The sequence below is a fragment of the Eupeodes corollae genome, chromosome 3, assembly GCF_945859685.1.
Source record: "Eupeodes corollae chromosome 3, idEupCoro1.1, whole genome shotgun sequence".
NCBI lineage: Eukaryota > Metazoa > Arthropoda > Insecta > Diptera > Syrphidae > Eupeodes > Eupeodes corollae.
Window position 1 is genome coordinate 118,418,172 of NC_079149.1, and position 25,495 is coordinate 118,443,666.

Here is a 25,495-nt window from a genome sequence, read left to right on the forward strand (position 1 = left end):
TCTTTTCTTCTTTTTAAAATTTAACGTACATTGTGAGATTTTTGCTTGAATTAGCTCTGACAGTTCTCATGAACTTGCACTACACTATTCTAAAATGGCGTTTTTCTAGTTGAACAAACCTCTTTATACAATCCAACTTAAACGTCAACATAAGTTGTAGATTTACAGAAATTAAAGAAAATCATTTCTGCTTATCTATTTGTAGTTTTAGGTTTTCAATTTGTTGTAAGGTTGTCAATTTTCTATTGAGGTTTCGCATAAAGGTTTGTCCCTAAAAGCAATATAATTTTGACATTTGTGAGGATAATAACAATCAACAACCTCTTAAAATAAAAGTTCATTAGAAACAATCTTAATACTGCATCGGTAAATATCCTATTTAATGCCTGGCTAGTTTTGTTGCATATAATAAATATCTACGTTTGTTTGTTTCCTTGAAATTAAAAAGAATTAATTAATATTAATCAATTAATTGATAATCTTATAGCCTTTTCACACTAAACCCAAGCCTGAGTTTTTAAGCAAAATATTTTTAATAACTCGAAAATCATTAACATTGAACATTTATGTAAACATTTTCCTTTGACATTTCAACTTTTGCAGTGAAATATTTTATTTAAAAGGATCCAGCTGTTATGTTTTTATTTTATTGAGCCTGAATGTTTCGAAAGGCTTGTTTGTTTGGTTCGTCTTTGAATTTCTACTAATTTTCGGACAGATTTTATATAAACTTATGATTTACGAAAACTTGTGGCTTTCGAATAATGAATGAGAAAACTTAAGTTTTCGATATAGGTTTTCAGAAAAAATTTCTATTTCTATCATTGACATAAATCAAACGCACCAACAACAGATTATAAACGAACCTTTTGTGCCGCTTATGGGTGTCAAAGTGACCATTTTGTGATAAAAACTTAGGTACAATCTTTATAGAAGTAGAGTCTCTTTAATAACGTGTTACACTATAATAAGTTTTGTACATTAAAAAATAGATTTAAATTTACCAGATTTTTAGCGACTGCGCCAAATTCTCTCTTTATATACCTACATAAAATGCATGTAAATGAGTTGCGTTAGATTTTGTTCAAATTTATTGTGTGGTAGAAATTTCAAAATTGAGATTTGATTTCCTCCACAGCCTGCTTACTTGATTCTGTAATCTATGTCATTATATTAGATTTGATTTCTCTGAAACCCTAATGACATTTCTATGGAAACGTATTGAGGATAATGCCAGATGCATTATTTTTATAACTCATACGTTTGGCCAGTTTATATTTTAAGATTTCAATATTCTCAAAATTTCTAATACAAATGTTTCAATTTTGCTGTCACAAATCCAAGAATAGAATCGTTATGATATGAATTCTCAAAAATTTGCTATCTCACAATTGAAAAAGGATGAAGGGAAATGGAAAGCTAATTTAACTGCTAGGTGAGAATGAATAGTGAATTGAATTTCGATTCGTCAGATAATATTCTCAGGATTCCCAGTAATAACAACTGGCCAATTCTCATGATAAGGTTTATTTATTTGTTTGAATTTAATTCTTCCACAGGGTCTACGGAGTCAACAGAAAACAAGTCAATACATTCATGATTAATATGAATTTCAATTTTCTGCATTTTTAATTACCAAACATGGACTAGAACACCCTTTTTCACTACTGCCCCAAGCGGATTATAGCTTCACCAAGTAACAACCATAGACACAAACCACTCCACTAAAAAAACAAGGTTCAAACTTCCCTTCCAGTTTCATAGTAAAATTACCGACTGGAATATATTTTGTTTTGTTTTCTCTCCTCCAACCTTGGTTATCTGTCAATCTGCCTTCAAATGCAGCCATATTTTGCCACCAACTACGAATATAACAATAAAGAAAAGAGCAAAAAAAAAACAAGTGACTCCATTTCTAATTTCACGGCTTTCCCATAGAATTCCATTCTTTCCGCTGTCAAACGCTTGAGTACTTTCAATTCGTCTACACGCTGAATAAAACCACAAATCGGACGCGAATTACTGCCATAATAGACAAATAAAACATAAAAAAAAAACATTTTTCTATCAATTTGCAATTTTTTCTTTTTTGAATTTCTATTTTACCGAAGCAAAATCGCGCTGTTTTATTTTTACTTAAAACGCGAAGTTTTCTTTTCTAATCTAATCGCAAGCAAATTCTAATTGAATTTTATTCTAGTGTTTCGGGTTGTGGGAGTTTTGCATTTTTGTAGTGTCGATTGTGTTTTATTTTTCTTCCCTCATCCCAATTTTTCACTCCGCGAGTGCCCAACCCTAATCTACGTTGAGAATTTTTGATCTTCTGATTGTGAATAAAAAGAACATAGAAAAGAACAGGGTTTTCGGGAGGAAGTGTGTTATTTTGTGATACTTTCTGTGGGATCTGTGGGAAGGTTGTGATTTTTTGTTTCCGAGTTGCACCTTCACGTATGATCACACCGCATTTGGTACAGTGCTCCTTTTTCTATGACAATTACATTCAAAGTCAGCAAAGTTTCAATCAGCTACTCGGCGAGTTCCCTTTCTTTGATCGAGTTCATTTCTATCGGACACTTACAACAATGTCGACGGCGTTTCTCACCGCAATCGCAGTTATTCTGTGCATTCTCTTTAGGATATTAAATGTGAACAGCCAGCCTTTGAAGCCGAGTGTCTGGTGCTTGGATGAGACTTTCCTCGATTGTCTCTACAAAATTGCACCAGGTCTACGAGAACCGTAAGTACATTTCTATATATATCTACCTATCTAGTCATAACATTTATACCCACTCATATCAACTGCGGTGGCATGAGTAACAAACGAATGATGTTCCAATTAATATTTGTTTTCTTTTTTTTTCTTTTTGGGATTGACTCTGAAAAGAAGCCGGATACATGCTTTGTTGTGGTTAGGTTTCTTTCTACTTCATCGAAACGAAATCGAATTGGATATCGTAAGGTTAGGCTATTCAACTTGGTTTTCTAACTAGTCCATACTTTATGAAGACCTGATTGATAAATCAATTAAATTGCTAACAATACCAACTAGGAGGTAGGTTGGTAGTTGGGTAGGTACCAACATGATAGGAACAAAATTATGTACACCTACTAGCTGCTATACCTAGCTACCTTTTAGGGAATGACATAGAACTCTTGACACAGAGGGTATTCATTTTTGTTTCTAGGTTGTTGTTGGAAAATGATGATTTTCTGTAATCCTGCGCAAAAATGGCTAACAACCTGCATTGTATTGGGATAAAAAATGTAAAACAGAACCTTTTAAGGAACTATGTTTCGTTTCAACAAGGATTACCTAGGTCCTAGATGTTTTGAAAAATGGAATAAATTGAAAAAAAAGCAATCAAGGTTTATTTTTCTTTGTTTATTTGTAATTGGTAGTGCCAGTTGTTCCCTTGCTTTGCTCCGAATGCAGTTTTCTTTCAGAAATGAGGAAATTGGTTTTCTTTAGAGAGTCGTCTTTTTACTACTTTCATTTTCACTTGATTATATTTGTTGGAAGAAAGAAAAACAAAAGATAACTTGATAAATCATTGTAGAGATTAGATCGAGAAGGGGATCTCTCAGACCTAGGTAACTAACTTTGTGTTGCGAAGTTTTGGGAAATATGTTAACACATTAATAAGTACAAAACTATTGATTACACTTTGGAGCTCAAAGAAAATTTAATAGGAAGGACGGAGTGAGGAAAATTGTGTGTCAACTTTCTTTCAGCAAATTTTCACACGCGGATTATATTTTGTTTGGTAATAATTATTTAATCGGAATTTTAGGGCAAGGAAACATTTAGAAGTTCTATTTCCAAAAAACACGTAGGTACATAAATCATTTATTTTGACATATCTTACTGTTTTTTTTTGTTTTAATGACCCGCATGTTTTTTCAAAGGATTTATTAAAAAAAAATGTTTTTAGAAGAATTTATTTAGTAGTATTGGGTAATTTTTCATCGGGGTTAGTTAATATTATATAAATAGGTTACAGCAAACTAAATAGGTTGTTGAAGAATTTCATTGATATTGGCACCTAGCTTGAATTAAGTTCCTGAAAACGCGAGAAAAGTAAATGCAGTGTAATTTAACTCATTTCGACTCAAAAACTTCCAATGGAATTTTTCATTTCATACATTTGTATAATTTTTGGTTTTGAATTACAGAATATTGCATTTCACATTCTTAGTAACTACGGCTACAGAATAATTCTCTAAAGCATTGGCAAGATCTGATATTTCATGTGGCCTCCAAAAAAAAATAAAGGTTCCCTAAATCCAAGATATCTACGGCCAATTGTGAAACTTTTAGTAAACTATTTTTCTAAATCTGCGAACTGTAATTGCGGAATGTTTACCATTATTGTCTTGAAATTTAACAATTTTTTATAAAATTATATAGGTACATATGTACAAACAAAATAATAAAATACATTTTGTGGCGCAACAGTCCGTTGTGAACCAGGGCCTAGTGACTTACAACTCTCAACCATTCGTGTGTGCGAGTACTGTTGTCAGGAATAGAATGGAACATACAAAAGCAATACAATTATTCAAAGCTTTCAGGTCCAATGTTAAAAATGAATCGCTTCGTCTTTACTCTGAAACTCAATAAATAGGCAATATTGAAGTTATCAATTTATGAGCAAATAAACTGCTTCTTATGATAATACAATGTTTTTTTTTACACAAAGATGCCATGATTGCTTTCCAATTTAGGAGAATCTTAAGAACAATCAAGTTAAATCTGGGTACTTGTATACATATGTCAAAATGACAGCTGATCATGTTTTTTGATTCAACTAAAAGCTGAACTTTATAAATCTATAATTTATTTATTTTTACAATTCATATTTCTAACAACTCGGAAATTTGCGTATTCTCAGAAATATGTACAGTTGATAAAAAAAGAATCCAAACACGTATCAAGGTGCAAACCTTGAATCACGAAATAGATTTGATGAAGGTTTGAAAATGACGTATTTGGGCATCAAACCACAGTTTTTATTATTTACTGTGAATATTTAGCAAAAATTACATTTTTTGTTAATAATTGGCCGTGTCGAAATGCAATTAAAAAATCGGACATCCTGTCGTATGCTCATCTTTTTTTTGTTTTTAACGGAATAAAGATATCACTTTTAGGTTAATAAAATGCGTTATTATAAGATCGGTCAAAATGGAAGCATAACGTGGTTCTACAACGATAGAATTGCGAAAATTAGTAATAAAACATTTTAAAGAAGGTAAATATGTTCGTGCTATTGCAGAAATTGTTAAAAGAAGTAAGTAAGTACGAGATATTAAAAGGTCAAAACAACAAAATCCGTTGAAAATCTACAAAAATCTGGAAGACCTATGAAGTTTACTGCATGCGATGAGCATTGGATAGTAAAACAAGCTTAAAAAATCCCCAAATGAGTGCACCAAAGCTGACGGCGGAGGTAAAGAAATACTTGCAAAAAGATGTTAGCGCTGAAACCGTGAAAATATTGCTTCGAAAAAGTAATTTTCATGGAAGAGTGGCAAGAAAAAAACCATTCATCAAGAAGAAAAAACGAATCAAGAGAAAAGAGTTTGTAAGGCGCTATCAAAAAAAGGATTTGTCATTTTGGAATCGAGTTTTGTTCTCTGGCGAGAGTAAATTTAATTTATTTCGATCAGATGGACAAACATATGTGTGTAGAAAGCCGAATAAAGATCTCAACGAAAAAAACTTGAAACCTACTGTAAAACATGGAGGTGGCTCCCTTATGGTATGGGGATGCATGTTGGCGGTTGGTCCAGGAAATATTGTTATTGTGGATGGAATTATGGATCAATACAAAAATATATTCAAATTTTGAAGGAAAATTTACAATAAAGCTCACGAAATAGGAATTAGCGAAGAATATTACTTCTACCAAGACAACGAACCAAAACACAAGGCTTTAAATAGTCGGTTTTGGCTCTTGTATAACTGCAAACATTTGATTAAACCTCCCTCACAATCACCAGACCTGAGTTGAACATTTTTTGAGTTACTTAGACAATCAACTTAAAAACTACAATTGCACCAAAAAGTAAGACTTGAAAAATGCATTAAGAATCGAATGGGAGAAAATTCCTACTTCTTTCTAGTTCAATCAAAGATTTGATGCGATAAGAGAGAGTAAAGGATTACCAACGAAGTACTAGTTTCTCATTTTCCGCTTTTGATAATACTCCCGTTGTTTTTATGTTGTCCAACATTTATTGTCCGATTTCTTTTTTGACTTTAAAATTGTTATTACTTTCTTAAAAAAATAATTCAAGAGAAAACTAATAATTTAATTTTGGTTATAAAAAAAGAGTTAATAATAAATATAATCTAAAACTATACGAATTCATATTTTCAAAACATTCGTTGCTCATTTTAGATGGCTTATTGAAAAAGAATGCTTATGACCGATTTCTTTTTTGATTCACTGTATAAACCAAAATTTCTCATACAAATTTTTCACTTTTGATGTCAGAAATCAAATCAAAATCAAAATTTCTCTATACCACAATTTAAAAAAAAAAACTAAAATAAATGCAAAGTCAATTTGATTGCTAAGAGAAGATGAATAGTGTTTATATTTCATTCTTCTGCCAATCCCACTAACAAATTCTCTTTAACATTTTATTTAAAGTTTAGTGTAAATGGTTTCTATTTATGTTGGAACAACAATAAATACTATTTCTTTACAATACAAAATGACATACATATAAAAGCGTAAATTGCTCGCTTTATTTTTATTTAGCATTCGAAGAATGTAGCTGATTGCAAATGAAGTACTTATTGTTGTCTGATCCTGCACATTGGCCAATATGCGTTGCAAGAATCTAATGTCCTCTGAAGCTAACCAATTTTCCCAAATAAAGGTTAACGTTCTTTAATGAAAATAACTACGATTATCGCCTTTTTATTTTCTTAAAAGGAATGTTGATACTAATCTAAAATTATTCCTTTATAAATTGATACCCACATAGGATTATTTTTATTAATATTGATTTATTAACATGTGGTTATTAAATGAATCACTAAACAAATTTTCAATGAACACAAAACCATATGTTGTGTTCAATTTATTTGTTCATAGATAAATAAATTGATTTTATTCTGACAATTTGTATAAACATTCGTGTCTATTAATGTTGATATTATTATAAGTGGGATATTTGTCATCAAAGTTAAATGGAATATTTTTGGTTGATATTGCTATTTGTTACTTATAAGTTAATAAAATCGCATTTGGTCATATTAAAAACAAAATATGTTTTATTTTAACATTTCTTTTATGACTCATTTAAAACGACCAATGTCTGACTTGCTCATACGAAGCTATAATATATGTGACAGTTTTAACTGTGAAAAAATTAGAACATACGCGAATTTAAATAAAAAAATGTTATCAAGAAAGGGGCACATTTCAAAATTAAGTTGAATTCTCTCGTCAAAAAGTTTTGATTATGAGTTTTTCAATACAAATAAAAACCTTGAACTTATTAAAGCTTGTCGAACATTTGATGATGTAACGTTTGAAGTAAAAACGAACTATATTTTATTTTTAAATATATGCATAGCTAGAATAGTTGCTTACTGAACTTCAGGTCTTATCTTATCACTAAATTATCTATTTTAACGATTTAAGTTTTGATTGCTACTTGATTGTCAATAATAATAATTTTGTACATACGCTCAGAAGTGGTATTAATGAATTAATCGATTTTATTTCTTTGTTTCCACATGAAAATATGTAATTTAAATGATTTATATAGTTTAAGTTTGGGTATATCTTCACCTGTAGTTTAAAAATCAGAATGTTGGTAGAACTGAATCTATTATATTCGAAATAAGAACTAGAATTTATATTATACACAATATTATGCATGTTGTAATGTTTACAAAGAAATTTAGTTTCAAAATAAATATAATATTATTTCACATCAATATCAACAATTAATCACTTTTTGAAATGAAAAAGTTACTTGTTATAAAATTACATACAATTTTTATCGAAATGTCCTTCAGATTTTCTTAGTAGATAATGAATTTAAATGTGTTTCAGTATTTGCAATAAAACGTCCAATTTTATTGCGAAACAGTAATTTATTTGTATCTAAGTATGATGAATTTAGGTAATAAATGAATCATTATTTATTTCTTATATTTTTACAATTGGTTTGTTTTATTTTTTAATAAGATGTTATTTATAAAATTTGCAGTCAGACTTCAAATGTGCGGTGTTAATGAAAATAACTCAGGAAGATGATTGCATAGACCGAAACAATCGAAATCAATTTAAAATAAAGTGTTAAAAAGTCATAGTAAAATGCTTAGATTAAATCGCAACCTAACTGCAGATAATTAAGGCTATAAAAGGTTACTTAAAAAACAGCATGCCATGCAAATATTTCGAAGGAAACAAATTAGGTTGGTTCTTATTTTAGAAATTACTCTTTTCAATTTGTTTTCAAAGCTTTATAATGAAGTGACTTTGTCTAGGCATAAGAAAATACTAATGATCTAAGTTAGAGCAAAGTTAGGATGTATTAATTTTCTCTACCTACATAGGTGCCTATTGTTGAAATAAATACATAAACTCTCGATGAACATGAAATAAATATTAAAAATAAATGTATTTCATCAAATTATACCGATTATGAATCTTCGGAAGCATGTTTCAAAAGAATAAGAAATCAAAACAAACCAAAAGCAAAGTAAACATTTTTTTAGCTTTTTAGCACGAAAAACATCATCAGGATTACGTAATAAGTTTGCCGGTTGTTTATTTGTGTCATTTGTTTTTTTTTTGTTGTTTTGTTTTTATTCTTATAAGCAGGAGTGTCAACATGCAAATATAGGTACAGTGAGTCATTTAAACTTGTTAGCATTTTCATTACATGTGTCGTCTTGTATTCTCTATTGTACTTTCCAACCTACCTACATAGTAGCGCAACTTATTGATGTTGTTTACCTTTGTCTCTCTAGTCATTTGTTAATTTAAATTTTGTTTGCATCTAATTAAGTTATTATTTATGATTACTTTAACATCATCAACAGAAAACAAGTAAACAATTTACAAAAATTATATTTTTCTGTAGAGCTGCAGACGAATTTTGTCAAGGTTTAACTTCGGTGAATCAAATAGTGTGACCAAGATTTTAGAAGCTATTTTTAATTTTGTATTTTTTTGCAAAAATGTTCACAAACAAAAGTGGTTTCAGAGTTATAATTAAGTTGATTTTAATGAAAGTTTCGTTAAGGTATTTCACAGCATTTAATGTTTATTAATATTATTACTATATTGGATCAGAAAATAAGGAGAGATTTAAGAGAAGATACCGCTGGACATTGGGTAAAGCAGTCTTACAGTACAGTTGGAAAAATAATCTATACTTGACTGTACGTCTAAAACTGACGAGCATTGCTGGAAGTGTGCGTATTTGGGCATAATTGTTCGAGGCAGACATTTGACAGAACAATGTTTGTAAAAATGTCGTTGCTTTATCAGCATAAACCAGAGATTAAGCGTCCGCCATTTAGAAGGCGTCAAGTCACACGAACAAAAATAGATCAGTTTCTTGGGATAATTTGTATCGTGTTCCAGGCGCAAATTTTGGCGATAAAAGAAGTCTTGTCCTGGCTTAAAAACAACGTGATATCAACATTTGATATCCGTATTTTCTCAGATAGTCAGGCCACTATAAAATCTCTGGACTCTGTCTCTACAAACTCTATAACAGTCCATAACTGTCGATCATCTCTAATGAAAATGGCACTACAGTTTAATATTCACCTTTGCTGGGTGCCGGGCCATAGATACATTCCTGGTAACTGTAAGGCAGATGAACTCGCAATTAACGGTACAGTGCAGCCAATTCTGCCACGTTTGGCATATACTGGCATACCAATCGCTACTTGTAATGCTAATGCAAGACGCTATGAAGAAGGTAAACACCATAAGGAACAAAATCACCACGTGTCTGGTCACAAAAAGCATCTGACCAGCACTAGATTTAAAGCGTTCAAGATGCTTGCTATCTCTAAGCATATCGCATATAAGCTCGATAAAAGGTGACATATCCGGACACTGTTTAATAGAAAAGCATTCCACGCGGCTAAGCGTATTGTCAAATAACGTTACAGAAGCTGTATGGACAAGGAAGAGGAGGAAACAGTTCTTCACCTTCTCTGTACATTCACTGCTCTAACTCAAAAACGTTTCTTTAGCGATCTAAATCATAATTATGAGCATAATCAGCCTCTCACGTTTCGTAAGGTATTCAAAATGGTTCCATTGAGCTTAGGAGGAAGCCTCAAGATTCATTTGGTATCACAATGGGCCATTAGACAGCCATTTTAACCTAACCTAATCTGGGATAATTTGCTAAAAAATTTGATGGTTGTTCGCGCTGTCAACCATTATTCCTTACAAATAATTTGCAATAACATGAGTTAAAACTTTTGAGTTAAATGCATTCTTAAGAGTGGCGTAAGGATTTATCTCATTCCAAAAACTAAAATTCTGCTTGTTAAGCTGGAAATGAAACTCATCGCTGAAAATTATTTGACTATAGATTTAAAACTACACTTGTTTCTTATACCATTCACCGCTGCGCTGGTTTTAAATTTTACATCAATTGAATACATATATGGATGTACTCATTGGTGGGTATGGGCCCAAATCTAGTTTCTGAAAACAACGTAGGATTCACAAATTCTGGTTCATCGTCTATAATATTGTATATTAGTCGTTCAGATAGAAGATAATGTGTATAGAAATTCACAATATTTCACTCTATAAGTTCACGACATTATTTATGTAAACTATCAATTGTTAATTGATAAATATCAAAGCTTTACATTGTTAAAAGAAATTTAATAATTCAAACTGTTTCGAATATAAAGATGAGAAATATTAATTATCAGTTAAAAGTAACATAATTTTTTGATTATTTGAGTTTTAAAATCTAAAATCTAATATTTACATATTACCAATTGTAACTTGACACTAGTACAAGAGATGTATGTCTTTTCAGCATAGTTTGGTGTAATTTATATGCAATGATCTCAATAGATCCCTACCTGATAAGATAAACAAAATGCTTCATGTTTTAACTGTTCATAACTAAAAAGAAAAAAACAAAAGAAAAATAAAGGCACATTTATCAATAAACCAGAGCTTTGAAACTTACACTCTGATTCATGCAATGCTCGTGTGCAAGTTCTGGTGAATAAAAATGCAGACGACCTTCAATTTCTTAGAGTTCTAGGTTAATAATCCTACGTCATATCCAAAATAACTTGAATTAATAAATATATTTTGATTTCAAACATGTTATCTATGAATGATTCATATCAAAATCAATTTGGTAAAAATTGTGTGTATAGGTGATTCCCCACTTATACAATTTTATTGCAGATAGCTAGCCTTTTTTTATTCTCAATCTGGTGATATTTTAAACTTAACGGTATCTTTATGACACTTTACTTGATTATAGACTTTAAATATAACTTCATCAGAATTAAATGAGTTATAAAACTGAATTTAAAGTAAACAATAATGTCTGAGTGGAATAGTAAAAAATTGTTTAAATAAACATGAAGCTATGTACTGATTTATTTCAAATAAACAGGTTTCGGATTTATACATTATTCCAGTATATATATATTGATTCTGCTCTACATTTTACCTAAACAATCTTCTCAATCTTAAAATTAAAAAAAAAGTCTTTTCAAAATAAACATCTTCTTTATTCATCTTTGCTTGTGTTTTCGTACCACTAACTGTTTTTCAGTCTCTTCTGTGCAACTTTTTTAAAATTAATTTAAACGTCCATTCAACTCTTAATTGCTATTGATTTTGAATAAAATTGCTTTACTCTTATTAAAATTTAATTGAGATGAATCACAAACTAACCTTTGTATGCAAACAATTTATTTAAAAAAAAAGCAAACTCAATTTGTGAGAGTAATTAATTGTTTATACTTTCCATATTATGATTTTTAAATTAAATTTTAAACGACCAAATTTCTAAATTGGTTTGTTTACAAATCTAATTTGGATGGACACATATAAAACTATATCTACATAAATATACAATAAAAATATAGGTTTTCCTCGTCTTAGCACGTGAATTTGTATTTTATTGTTTTAATTAATAAACTCATTTATAAACAAACAAAAAGTGTTTTTGGTTTTTTGTTGATTATAATATTCAAATGTTTATACTTTTGTATAGATACAGAAAGTATTTAGGTAGATAAGACGTATGAAGAAATTAGAGTGGTTTTGTGCCGGCCGGCCGGCTTTTGTCATCAGCCGGTCATTTAAAAACAAACCAAATGTTTGTGGTATTTTTGTAAATTTGTGAAAGGAATTAAAATACAAGTTTTATATACTTTTACATTTCTGCACACATTGGGGGTCAATTGATTTGGCCATTTCTTTATCATTTAAATATATTAATTTAAAATGATTGAATTTATTTTTATTTATAAAAAGACAATATTCAAAAATACAGATCGGTTAATTGTGTTTTTGGATTTTAGAAGTTATAATTTGACGGACTGAAAAAAAAATGGGAATTTTAAATTTCCATATATTATATCAATCATCAATTTTGTAGGATAGGTTTCTTACAAATTTCAAATAAAACTTTACCAGTTTGTGTCGTTTTATACTTTTAAAGTGTAGGAATTTATGTACCTATTTTTTTTCTTTAATTCTTGTTTCAACATTTTAATTTTTGATGAGTTGGCTGTTACAGAACATGTTAAACTTTATTTAATTTATGTTTCCCTATTTAATAATAAATTGACCCTTTTTAACATTTAACAATCTTTCGTTGGGTGGAAAATTTTTATTTTAATTATGAAAACATATAAACTAATTACTTTAATTACTGCTCCACTCTTTTATCTTTTTTCTTCCATTAAGATTTGATTAAATGTCTTTTTAGATAGGTACACAAATAATGTTAACGTGTCAAAGTGCTGTTATTTCGTGTTGTTTTAATATAAAATGAGTTTTATTATTTTAACATAAAATGAGTTTTTTAAGCGTAGGTATAAAGTAAACAAAAATAAAACTACAAATTGCTTTTCTATTATAACAGCAAAGTAATGAAAATAATGGGTTATAAGTTTTTTTTTTTATAGGAATATAAACAAATTGTATGTGTATAATGGGTTTTCCATTGGCAAATTTAGATTTTAATTAAAAAAGAAAATATGTACTTTGTTTGCGGTGAATTGAGTATGGCTGTAAACTGATTTTTATTTGTCTTTTCTTATCTATGGTAAATAGTGATTGCTATTTGTTAAAAAAATGAGAGAAAGAAGTTTGATGTATATTAAATTAGGATTTTACAAATTTTTCCATAAATGCACAAGAATATTTTCATTTTTTTAACGCAATATTTTTCATACCGTGTACGGTATGTTTGTTTTTAAAAGGGTGATTTTGTATCTATTATCTTTTTGGCAAGACTGATTTAAATAGCTGAAGCACGTTTTGTTTTTTGTTTCACTGTCAAACATCTTGAGCTTGGTCTATAATTTAATCATGAATCGTCTTACAAACGAACAACGTTTGCAAATTATTGAATTTCATTATCAAAATGCGTGTTAAAATAGGTTATCACGCGCTTCATCTGTTTTATTGTGCTTAGCGACGAAGTTAATTTTTAGCTCAGTGAGTACGTAAATAAGCAGAATTTTCGAATTGGGAGTGAATATCAGCTAGAAGCATTGCAAGAGCTACCAATCCATCCAGAAAAAGTCACAATTTGGTGCGGTTTACGGGCCGGTGGCATCATTGGACTGTACTTCCTCAAAGATGATGTGAATCGTAACGTAACTGTGAATGATGAGCGCTACCGTGAGATGATATCGAACTTTTTTTTGCCCAAAATGTAAGAGCTTGACTTGCATGACATGTGGTTTCAACAAGACGGTGCCACATGCCACACAGCACGTGCAAAAATGGACTTATGGCTGAAACACAAACACGCAACAATGGATTTTTGAGAAGCGCTGTTGGTGAACATTGTATTTCAAGTTCGGGACCGATCAATTGGCCGCCTAGATCGTGCGATTTAACACCTTTAGACTATTTTTTTGTGGAGCTCTGTTAAAGCTCATGTCTATACAGATAAGCCCGCTTCAATTGACGCATTGGAAGACAACATTGAAGTGTTTGTTCGTGAGACACCGGCCGAAATGTTGGAAAGAGTATGCCAAATTTGGGGTAAGCCATTAGAGGCGCAGTTAAGATCAACATTTGCATGAAATAATCTACAAACCGTACTAACGATTCATATATGTAAATATTTTATGCATTTCTCTGCATCTTATGCCTATATCTCGAAACTATGTAAAATTCCTTGATTTGTTTTAACTTGATAGGACTTTGCACATAAAATCACAGAAACTCGGAGTAAAAAAATACGAAATTTATCAAATTGACCGATAGGAATTTAGTAAATAGGTTCTTTTAACTGACATACAAAAGGTCTGCTGAAATTTAATATCCTCTTATTAGGCAATGAAGCAAACTTCTAAGAATGATTGTTTCAAAAAAATACAGCTTTGGTTCTAAAATAAAAAGCGATTTGCTTCTGAATTTGAAATATTAATGAAAATCATATGCACACCACATTACTCACAAGTTGGGCAATTTTCTTGTCTCTGACTTGACTATAAGTCAACTAGTGTCACTGTAAAATGTATTTGATAGCTGAATTTCGTAACTCTGTGATGAATTAATTTTTTGTTTTCCCATAACATCTTTCAAAAGCTTTTCCATCAATTATAAGAGATAAGATTATAAGAGAAATATTTCTAACGGGTTTTTCAATAAGACATTTTTTTTAAACAGCTGTCACTTTTAAAGTTGTGATCTTTTGACATTTGACAAGTTATAACTATCCTATTATTTAAAATTACACAATATTATAGTGCTTCTGAGTCGTCGTGAAGGATCTTGAAGGTCGAGAATAGTAAAGTTGGTGATGATGCCTTCTATCACGTTGAAAGCTATGCTCATAAACACGGTCGTCAGATTAAAAGATCAAAAAATCCAAGAATCCAAGAAATCCTCTCAATTTTAAATGCATTGTGTTTCTAGTGTAGTTAGTTAAACCTTAGTTAGTTAAATAAATTTTACGGCAAATGAATTGCGCTACCGATCTATGCTGCGAATAATAATGTTTTGTGTTCGGAATTGGAAGAAATGGATGTAGAAGATTGAGGTTTAATTTAAGACTTTCGATAATCGATTCAAGACCTCACAAACGAAGTTTAGGACTTTCATACAGACGCAAATGTATCCACAATTTCATAAAACATTAAAACATGTAAAGTGCAACACTAGTCGTGATATCGTTTTCCATTATAAATGAAATACATTTCTCCTGGTCTTGTGTTGATTGTTCAACTATATATCCAATAATTTCTCTTAAAAAGTAATATTTTTTGTAAATATAAAAATAGAACCTCTTATTGCAATACCCTGCATGGCCTCAAACACTTTTAAACAGTTACAATTCGTGAAAAAATTCCAAATGTGGCTGTGAATTTGAACTAGTGGAAAGTTGAGAAATAGTAATATGCTTAATTTATAAAAAATATTGATAACATCATCTTTTTATAGCTTATTTTATTACTAAACTAGCTTACAAATACAAAAAAAAATCGTTTAAAGTTTGTGCCAATGGGTTACATAGCTCGAATTTTTTTTTTCACATGATTTAAAATTTTGTATTCAATCTTTGGTTAAATTAATAAAGACAGATTTTATCTTTTCAAATCAATTTTAATTGTCTCTTCTTTCACAAGAATTTCGCATCTTAACCCTTGAGCTCGCATTTTATTACAACAATAAAACAGCTGAAATTGCACAACTTAATGAAATTAATAGTCTGGAAGAATACATTAAGCATCTTATCAATTTGAATAAGTTAATAATTATTTTTTATATTAAATTCCATTAACTTTGATGATAACCCTAGATTGTATGTAACTTATTTTCTATCTTTTTTTCTTACTTCCTCTTAAAGGGTAAACTATTGGTTTTATGTAAAAACTGGAAAGCGAAGTAATTTAATTGTTTATAAATAAAAATAAATTGATAAAAATCATTATCGCTAAAGCAAGCCATTTTGATGATAAGGACATTATGAGGTAGCCTAACCTGATATTAACATTACTTCCTAAAATTGCTTGATAAGATTTCAAGAGGTTTTATCTTCATACTCAATTTAACTATGTTTGTAAGTAGGTCTTTGCGACCAATTCTGTAGATTACATTTTTTGTATCTGTAATGCGTGACTGGTGTTCATATAATGTATATCCGATTAGTTTCATTCGAATAAACTCGAAAGAAAAAAAGCGCCTTATGCTTAATTCATATGTTAGTACATATATTTCATTAATTTGTAGTAATTTTATTATCTACGCTGGACTAAACAATTGACGTTGATTTTTGTTTGATTATAATTTTAAAATGCAATACCGACAAAAGGCGTACCTATGTTTTATTATGCTTTCATCTTGGAATATGAACAATAACAATTGCGAAACTTTCCTTAACATAGGAAACTCACATTCGCTATGTGGTTGGTACCTGTGACGGGTGTTTTTTTTAGAGGTAAAGAACTTTATGTTGGCAAAACTATGTTAACTGACGACCATTTTGCAGCTGTCAGGTGAATAGTGATTGATTTTTAGTTTGGTTTGGCATTTTAACATCAATAAACTGACGTGTGAACAACACTTCCAAATTGTGCAAGTTTGTTCTGAAAATCATGGTTCTGTTCGAAATACGAAATCAGCCATTTTTTTAAGCGATGGAGATCATTTGGGTGAATAAATACGTCAATAAACATTTGCAATTTTTGAAGTGATAATAAACCACAGGTGTATGTTGAGACACCGTAACATTCACGAAAACTGACTGTTTGGTGTGCTTTATGAACTGGTTTAATTCTTGGTCAGTACTTCTTTAACCCTAGAAACATAACCTACGTCGAATCGACGTATATATCATGTGTATCACTTATGGTCTATGAGATATGGTTATCTTTCTAGGGTTAAAAACGATGCTGACCAAACGTTACTGGAATAGAGCTTTGATCAAATATTTTTCCTTAATCAATTAAACAACCATGATGTGCAGGAGTTGTGGTTTGAACAAGACGCACAGCGAAACATGTCGCACAGTTCTTGCCACAATTGATTTATCAAAGAAAAAGTTTGGTAACCAAGTAGTTTTAAGTTATAGACCCATGAATTGTCCTTCAACGTTGTACGATTTAGCACTGCTGCTTGACTATTTTCATTAAGCATATGTGAAGTCGCTAGTCTACTCTGATGAGCCTAAAGCATTCGCCGTCTTATTACGTGTAGCCGATCTCAAAAGTTGGAAAAAGTCATCTAATACTGTCAAAATGTCCGAGCTAACCATGGCGGTCATGTGCCAGAAATCAGATTTAAATTATAATTTTAGGAGATTAATTTACGAATAAAGCAAATTTGATGTCAATTTTAAAAAAATCATCTTTGTTTTGTTTCGATTTAAAAAAAAACCCTTTATGAAATAGACTCAGCTTACTGTATTTTAATTCATTATCAGTTACATTTACATACGTCTTAAAACTATAAGCTCCTATTCTGAATGATACACGTGCGAAATTTGAACCCGATTCGTGTTTTGTATGTTCTTTTTTTTTTTACTTTTTCTAATTTTAAAAATAGACTGACTTGTGATGATGATGACCAGACTATAGCATTTTCCCCACAAGCGTCATTTTATTGCTTTTTTAATTAAATGATTTAGCTTTAAGTATACATAAGTTCATATGCATACATATCTACCTCGTGTCTGTTTTAGTTTTTCAATTGAAATCCGTCATGACGACAGTCGAAAGTACAACAATATAGAACATTGCAATTAATCAGTTGTTGATTGCTGCTAAGTTACATATATGCATAGGAATAGAAGCTATACTTAATTCATAGGTATATTATAGTGCATTTCTGAGTTTAATACCGACTGCAAATTTAGTAGGAACTCAACAGAAATTTAGAACTTTGGGACGATGCGACGGATTCTCCATAAGTTTAAGGTTACATAAAAATGTACTCGTCGCGTATTACATATTTAAATTTTAATGTAAGTAATTTTTCTCAAGAACTTTTTGTATTATTTTTTTGATCGAACAAATTTGAATATTCAATGTGACTCATCAGATGCGATGACCTTTATTTTAATACACGTTTGAAATTTAATAATATATTGTTGCTTCTCACGCCTTTATAATATTGCGTGCCATAAACTATTTGCTTTACTGTGCTGTGGTATACCAATTTATAAATTGGTTTTTGCGTAGTTGGCCGCCTTGCCATAGTGACCAATGAAGTATGCATGATTTTTTTCCTTTATATTAAATTCAAGCAATTTCACAGTCAACATTGATATTTATTTGATTTTCGCTTTCCTATTTAAAATGTTTATGTATAGCTATGTATGTACATTATGTACTATGTACATAAATATAAATGAAATTAAATTGAAAAAAAAAAAATATTGATGATGGCAAAGTTTATTCCCTACCATTTGGCTACAAATTGTTATTTTTTTGTTCAATTTAATTTCCATTACTCTATAACTACATATGTATGTACATATGTATATTAAAGCAAAGTGTGTTTATTTTATAAAAATCGAAAAATTGATTTTTTAATAATTACGTTTAAATAAATGAAGAGGTGTATAATTTTCTTTCCCTCAGTTTTTGTAGTAACTTAGGTAGGTATTAGATGTATAGTGTGTGGGTTGATATGTATAATTTTTGAATATCACGTTGCGCATCATTTACAACAATTAATTATTAAGATATGAATATACAAAACGTATTGTGTATGTAGGTACCTACCTGCTGGGTAAGGTTGTAACCTACTTAAATGCGTAATTAGATATAAACTTCATAATTATAGTTTTTTAAATATTTTTTTGTGACAGAATACATAAGTCATAAAATGAACATTTTTTTGTTTTAACCCCTGCAGAATATTTCTAAAAAATAAGCTATAATCTTGCAGCTTTTTAAATTTCTGTGACAACTGTATTGCCAGAAACTTCCAGCTATTGCCAAAAGAAGTTTAAAGTTGTGATTTAGACCCGAGCTTTAAGTTAGTTCAAGGCAACTTTAAAGTTGTTGGAAAGTTAGTCAGAAAAATCTCCTTTCCAAGTCTCCTCATATGTCCAAATGTCAGTTGATCATGTTTTTTCATTCAACTGAAAGCTGAACTTTATAAGTCTATGATTTATTTATTTTCTGCACAATTCCATTAAGTGTTTTACGTAAAAGGGTTCTTGTCAAGTGTGAATGCAAAAATAAGTAACATTTTTTTACAGTACAAAATACAATACGTGATGAACGTGTGTTTTAAATTGTGAAATCAAATGTTTTGGTACTTTTTGCACGATCAACTGAAGGTAGGGGTAAGTGAAGATCCAGGTTTAAAATGTATGGCACTTGAAAAACTTACTAGTTGCCTTGGTCCCTTATTTTTGAATTCCCTTATGCTGTCCGAACCTGTCCATGGTTTTCAAAGTTATTGGCTAAGTTACAGGCCATTCAGCTTTTAGTTAAATGACAATACAAAAATGATCAGCTGTCAATTTGACATATTTGATGGAAATTTTTCAAGACTAACTTTCCAATAAAATTAAGGCAATTTATTGATAACTGGCCAATCAGACACTAGAACCGTGCCTTAATTTGAGCAGATTTCCCAAGTTAAGGACAGACAACAGGGTAACCGTGCAAGCATTCGACGTCAAGTTTGCGGTTTCATGAGGGTTTTGATTAGTACCTTCTCCACTCCTGACAATGACACACCTGTTTAAATTTTTGTCTTGTATAATATTTCATAAATTCATTTTTGTTTTAATAATTTAATTTAAAGTTCATTGAAATCTTATGAAAGTTTTTTAACTATTCTGAGTTCAATAATAGCTTTGGTCAGAGCACTAACTGACCTGAAAATTTAAGATATGAATACCGTCTTTACTAAGCTTAGTAACAATTTAAATTCAACAATTTAATGTGTAATAACATTTGAAAAATAATAATGACGCATCACTATCATCTTAAACATGTATAATTTAATTATGACTTAATGCATAATTATACATAAGAACATAGAGAGTCTTCTTGTCTTCAAAATGTAGGTGCTAAAACTTGTAATTTTTTAGTATGATAGTACATCTCACCTATTCCTAGAGAACCAACTATTAACTATGACATCATTTTGTTCAAATAATGCATCGAGTAGGTGTGTTTCGTTTTGAAATAATCAACCTGACAAGTTGAGAATGTTAAGTGTGAAAGCTCTCTAAAGTCTAAAATATTTGCGCATTTTATTCTCATTTATTTTAAGATGGTCTTAAAGCTAGACAAAAAATCATAATAATTAGTCTATTTATTGATAACTTCTATAAAAAAATATCACTCGCAACATCATTTAGCATAGTCATATTTTCGTGGAATTGATATAAGCATCGGTGGTTCAGTGGTAGAATGCTCGCCTGCTTGACCCCAGAGTGAAGGTAATTTGCTACATGACCCTCATACGGCCAATGATCATTTATGGTTGTCCTGTGTGGTTCAACGTTCAACAGAATTGACAATTTCGTGATAAAACTCGTTCGAGGTCACATTGCAAGAGCTATGTCTTCGACCAATAATTTAATTTTCGGGGCGTTCTATCCGAACGACGGCATTCCCCTTTTTAGACAAATGCGGTCCGATACAGGATAGATTTGCAGTTCCGTTAATCTACCACGTCAGAAGTAGAACCGTGGGTAGGCGACTCCCATACAATCGGGACGTCATGGCACAAGGCGGAGCAGAGCTCCTTCGGTTCAGTAGGGCTGTGTCCGAACGGGAGCGAACTGATAGGGTGAAGCAGGAGAACCAGTTTTGGTGACTTCAATCGGCACTTGATAGTGGGTAGTCGGGATGGGGTTTTAAGCCTTGCCCGGCTTACATACTTGTTTAATAGTTTTAGGGTTTAGTTTTAAGTAGAATAGGCATGGTGGCACAAAAAGAAATAGAAAAAAAAAACAATAAAAAAAAATACAAAAAATAAAATTAAAAAAAAAAAACATGGAATAAAAAAAAATAAAAAAGGCAAACAAATATGAAAAACAAAAATGTTAGATACATAGTTAGATTTGCTGCTGTGGTTTTTCTAGTTTTAAGTAGTTTAAAGGTAGAATAAGTAGTTTAAGTTAGTTTTGAGTTTTATATTAAGGACCTTGGTAGGTATTAGTTTTTTTCAAAATTTTCTAATAAATACAGAATAAATAAAATATAAATTGATGTAAAATAGATCTTAGGGCCGAAAGGCATTAGTAGTTAGTGTTATAGTTTAACTTAGAGTGTCCGTATGGGACCATCAAGTTAGTTGTAAGTTATGGATAATTAGGCTAGTTTTATGAATTTTTGTCTAGCTTTAAGATAGGTTTAAGAATGAACTAATAAAAATGAATTTCAATAAAAAAAAATGCTCGCCTGCCACGCGATTCCCGGCCGATGGAATGTTATATTTAAAAAATTTCATATGTGGCTTCAACACAAATACCTATATTAGCAGAAAAGGATACGGTGATCAAAAGAGGAAGCCGAAAGATAAAAACTCTGGACAGAACTCCATAAAAGGCTTAATATCTTAACTTACATACATACACAGTACACACATATTAGGGCGTAATACATCATAAATGTGTTACTTCATTTATAGTTTTGTAGCAAAGAGTTTATAGCTTAAGGAAAAGTGGAACGCAATGGCAAAAATCATTTTTTTTCTAATTCAGATACCTATGTATGTATATGTTAAAACACGAATTTGAAAAAATTGTTTCGAGTTCATAGAACATAAGAACAGTATTGGAAATTTTGAACCCGAGATTTTAATTAAATATTACAATGGTGCAAAAGTCGAAAAAAGTGGGTCAGGCGACTCTATTCTTCTGTATGTCTGCCCTATCCCCTACATCCTTAAAAATTGGGTTAATTTAGTTCAAACTAAGAAATCAAGGTTTTAAGCAAAGTTTTAATTCGTCTAAGCTCCTTTTTAAATTTGTTTGTCAGAAATGATTCAAGGAATACTTACTCTAGTCCCTAGAGACGAAATAAAAGATTTTTAAAAAGATGTCTGTGCGTGCGTGTGTACCTAAGTCCGTACGTTCGCGACGTTTTTTTCGTCGCCCATAGCTTAAGAACCAGAAGAGATATCGACTTCAAATAAATTTTGTTATCCAGTTAATAAGGCAGAAAGATGCAGAACTGCAAAGCAGTTTAAAAAAGGTGAACATTTTGGTTAACCCTAAATATCTCACGAACCAATGATGATAGAGAAAAAAACTTTTTAAAACTGGTAAAATTGTGAGAAAAATCTAATTGATAGTTTTTTTTTACAAAAAATAACAACTTAAACAAATTTAACAAAACTTGTAAAAATTGAATTTCGACTCAAATATCTTTTTACAAATTTTGAGAGTATGGCTTCCATTTAATTTTAACTTATAAGAAATATTGTTTTTAACATTCAGTAAAATTTAGGGAAAAATCGAATTGACAGTTAACTTAAAAGAAAATTAAAAAAAAATAAAATCTACAAAAAATAGTACGCAGGTTTGGTAAAAATTGATGTTCGGTTCTTAATATCTCTCAAATTTATTAAATTACTTCATTCATCCAATTTGTAAAAATTTATGAAATGCTACTTAAATTGGTAAAAATTTGTTTTGGACTAAAAATCTATTTAACAAAACTAGATTTTCAAACTAAATTATTTCTTTATATGTATTGTTAATAATTAAAAAATTTTTAAGAATACTTCAACTGACAACTTTTTTAAACCAACACGAAAACCTACAAACTAAACTAAGCAAGACAAATCGACAGACAGGATGGAAAGTAATCAGTGTGGGTCGCATCCAGCCTCCTTTTATTTTTACTTTGAAATTGATATTTGCAGAGTTACTTGCTCCCAAATTTTGTAATGGAAACATTTGGTGTCTGATTCAAGACCAAAAGAACATTCTTTAAATGTTGTTTGTTCCTCAATTCAAAACCAAATAGTATATTTTTTTTCAAAAACGATATTTTACTCCTTGATAAAAAATGCCTCTAACTACGGCCATGGACCCCCATTTAAATTTGTGCCTCTAAAATCTAAACAAATACCAGTCTTTAGTATCAATTCCATCATGTGCAAAGCAAACTTCAATTTTCAAATTGAATTGTGAATTTTTCCAATCGGAAATCAAGTAGCTGTCGAATATCTATTTCATAGTGCTTATAACTCAATGTATCGATAATTTTTATTTCCATTTCATTACACAAAAGGTTACAAACAAAATAATGTGTCACTCAATAATATTCATGAAATCCATGAATAACTAACTATTTCTTCGGAAGGAAATACAAACGAAAAAATACATTTTTCTGTCCAACTTCATAAGCCTTACAAGCAGGGTTCCTTTATTCAAGAAATCAATGTATATTCAAGCATTAAAGATAAATACTCATACTTTAGTTTTCTTCTTTGTGTAGCCTACCCCTACCTCCATAATATATCAAAAAAGAAAAACTCTTTCTTTGCGACAGGAACTTTCCTTTTTTTTTGTAGGTCTTTGGAATAAAAAGTCCTTTTACCTACTTGTTCTTGCCTTGAAGTTGAAGTGAATCTAAATCAAATGATATTGTCCCTAAGCTTCATAATATGTAAATCGGAATATATATGAAGTACATTCCTACATTCGAATACATGGTGTGCAGTTCATGTTCATGTTCAAGGTTTTTAGGAAAATCAAGTATTTTTTTTTATATATTATGAACTTTCTCTGTAGAAAAAAGGAATCTATTATTACATAACTATAAATATATTTACACATGTTGATGGCAAAATAACTTAAGGATTCAATTACATACATATGAACCTACATGTACATATTTTTGTTTGTTATACCCTTAAAAGAAAACCAATACCAATTTCCAAAACAAGAAGAAATACCCTTGACCTTCCCTAAATAAGACTTTTTTCAATGCACTTAACACTTAAATATATGTGAATTTAAAATACTCTTTCTCCAATATTATAGTCTTTTTAATAGGCATTATACTTAAACAGAATGCAATTGTTAATTCCAATTGTCTTTATTGCTTTTCTATTTCGTATGTCTTCTAAATGCATTTAGAAAAACATATTTTTAGCTTCCTGTTAAATACCGAACAAAAGTCTTAAATTGAGTACTGTTGGAAGAATTCCAAGAAGTTTTGTTTTTCTTGATGTCATTATTTCAAAGAAAACAAGACAATTACATGGGCTAGTCGTATGTACTTGTCTTTTTTTTTAAATAAAGTTGTGCTTAGTTCTCGAAACTTCCAAGCAAATTCAAATCGATTTGGATTTTGCCACCGTCGATGGACGGAATTTAGTTTTTTTTTTTTTTAAAATGATATCACAATCACAATTACTTTGTGCCCCTCAAAGCCAAAATACGGACGCTACATACTTAGTTTTTCAAAAATCTGTCCATTAAATACCTTTAACGAAGATAGAAAGGTGTGACCCATCGCCTCGTTTTATGATATAACAACAAAATTTAGCTGTATGAAGTTGCCTTCTTATTGCTTCATTCATTTCACTCTGAAAAAGTATAATTCATGGAAGAGTGACATGGGGCAGGTTCCTGGTTCATACGACATAAGGTACTTGAAAGTAAGGCAAGTTTCTAGTATCTGATTGGCCAGCTACCAACAAATTGCTTTCCAATTAAGGAAACTTTATTGGAAATTTGACTGGAATGCTAATCAAGAATTTCTATTTTATGTACTAGGGTTCCTTGTCAAATTGGAAAAGGAATAAGTGTTATTTCGTTAAACAACAAAATACAAATCGAGATAGAATTGTAGCTTGCATAAGGTGTGTTTTGTAAACAATTATGTTTTTTGGTAGTTTTAGTACGATGGACTTAAGGTGGAGGTTAGTGAAACAAAATCCCGAGTTTGAAGTTTATGACACCTGAAAAACTAACAAGTTGCCTTGGTAAAAATATACGTTCAAAGAATGCAGTTGACTGCAAATAAAGTCCCTTATGATGTCTGAACCTGCCCATGCTCTTTAAAATAAAATCATGACTTAATTGTTTACTTTCAAAAATCCAATTGCACTGTCTTTTCCAACCTTTAAACCCAACAATTTTCATTTTCAAATTAAAAAGCTTTCTCTTAAACAAAATTAATTTAACAGCAAACTTAAGAATCATGTTTGTAATTATTTAAGGTGCAGTCCACAACTAATGACAATAACCTCACATTTTCTTCAGAGCTTAATCTAAATTTCACATGCATTCTCCTCGTAAAAGAAGTTGAATAACCTTAACTTTAACCTTTTATTTTTTA

At 30.4% G+C, this 25,495-nt stretch overlaps 1 protein-coding gene across 1 annotated transcript in view; it reads left to right on the forward strand.

Annotated features, from left to right (window-relative positions):
* The first annotated feature begins 1,953 nt into the window (after window positions 1–1,953).
* The window catches only part of LOC129949494 (abhydrolase domain-containing protein 2), a 28,543-nt gene continuing 5,001 nt past the window's right edge, over window positions 1,954–25,495 (forward strand). The window contains exon 1 of the mRNA XM_056060992.1: window positions 1,954–2,737. Coding sequence (XP_055916967.1) covers window positions 2,451–2,737 — 287 coding nt within the window. The 5' untranslated portion in view covers window positions 1,954–2,450. The remainder of the gene's footprint in view (window positions 2,738–25,495) is intronic.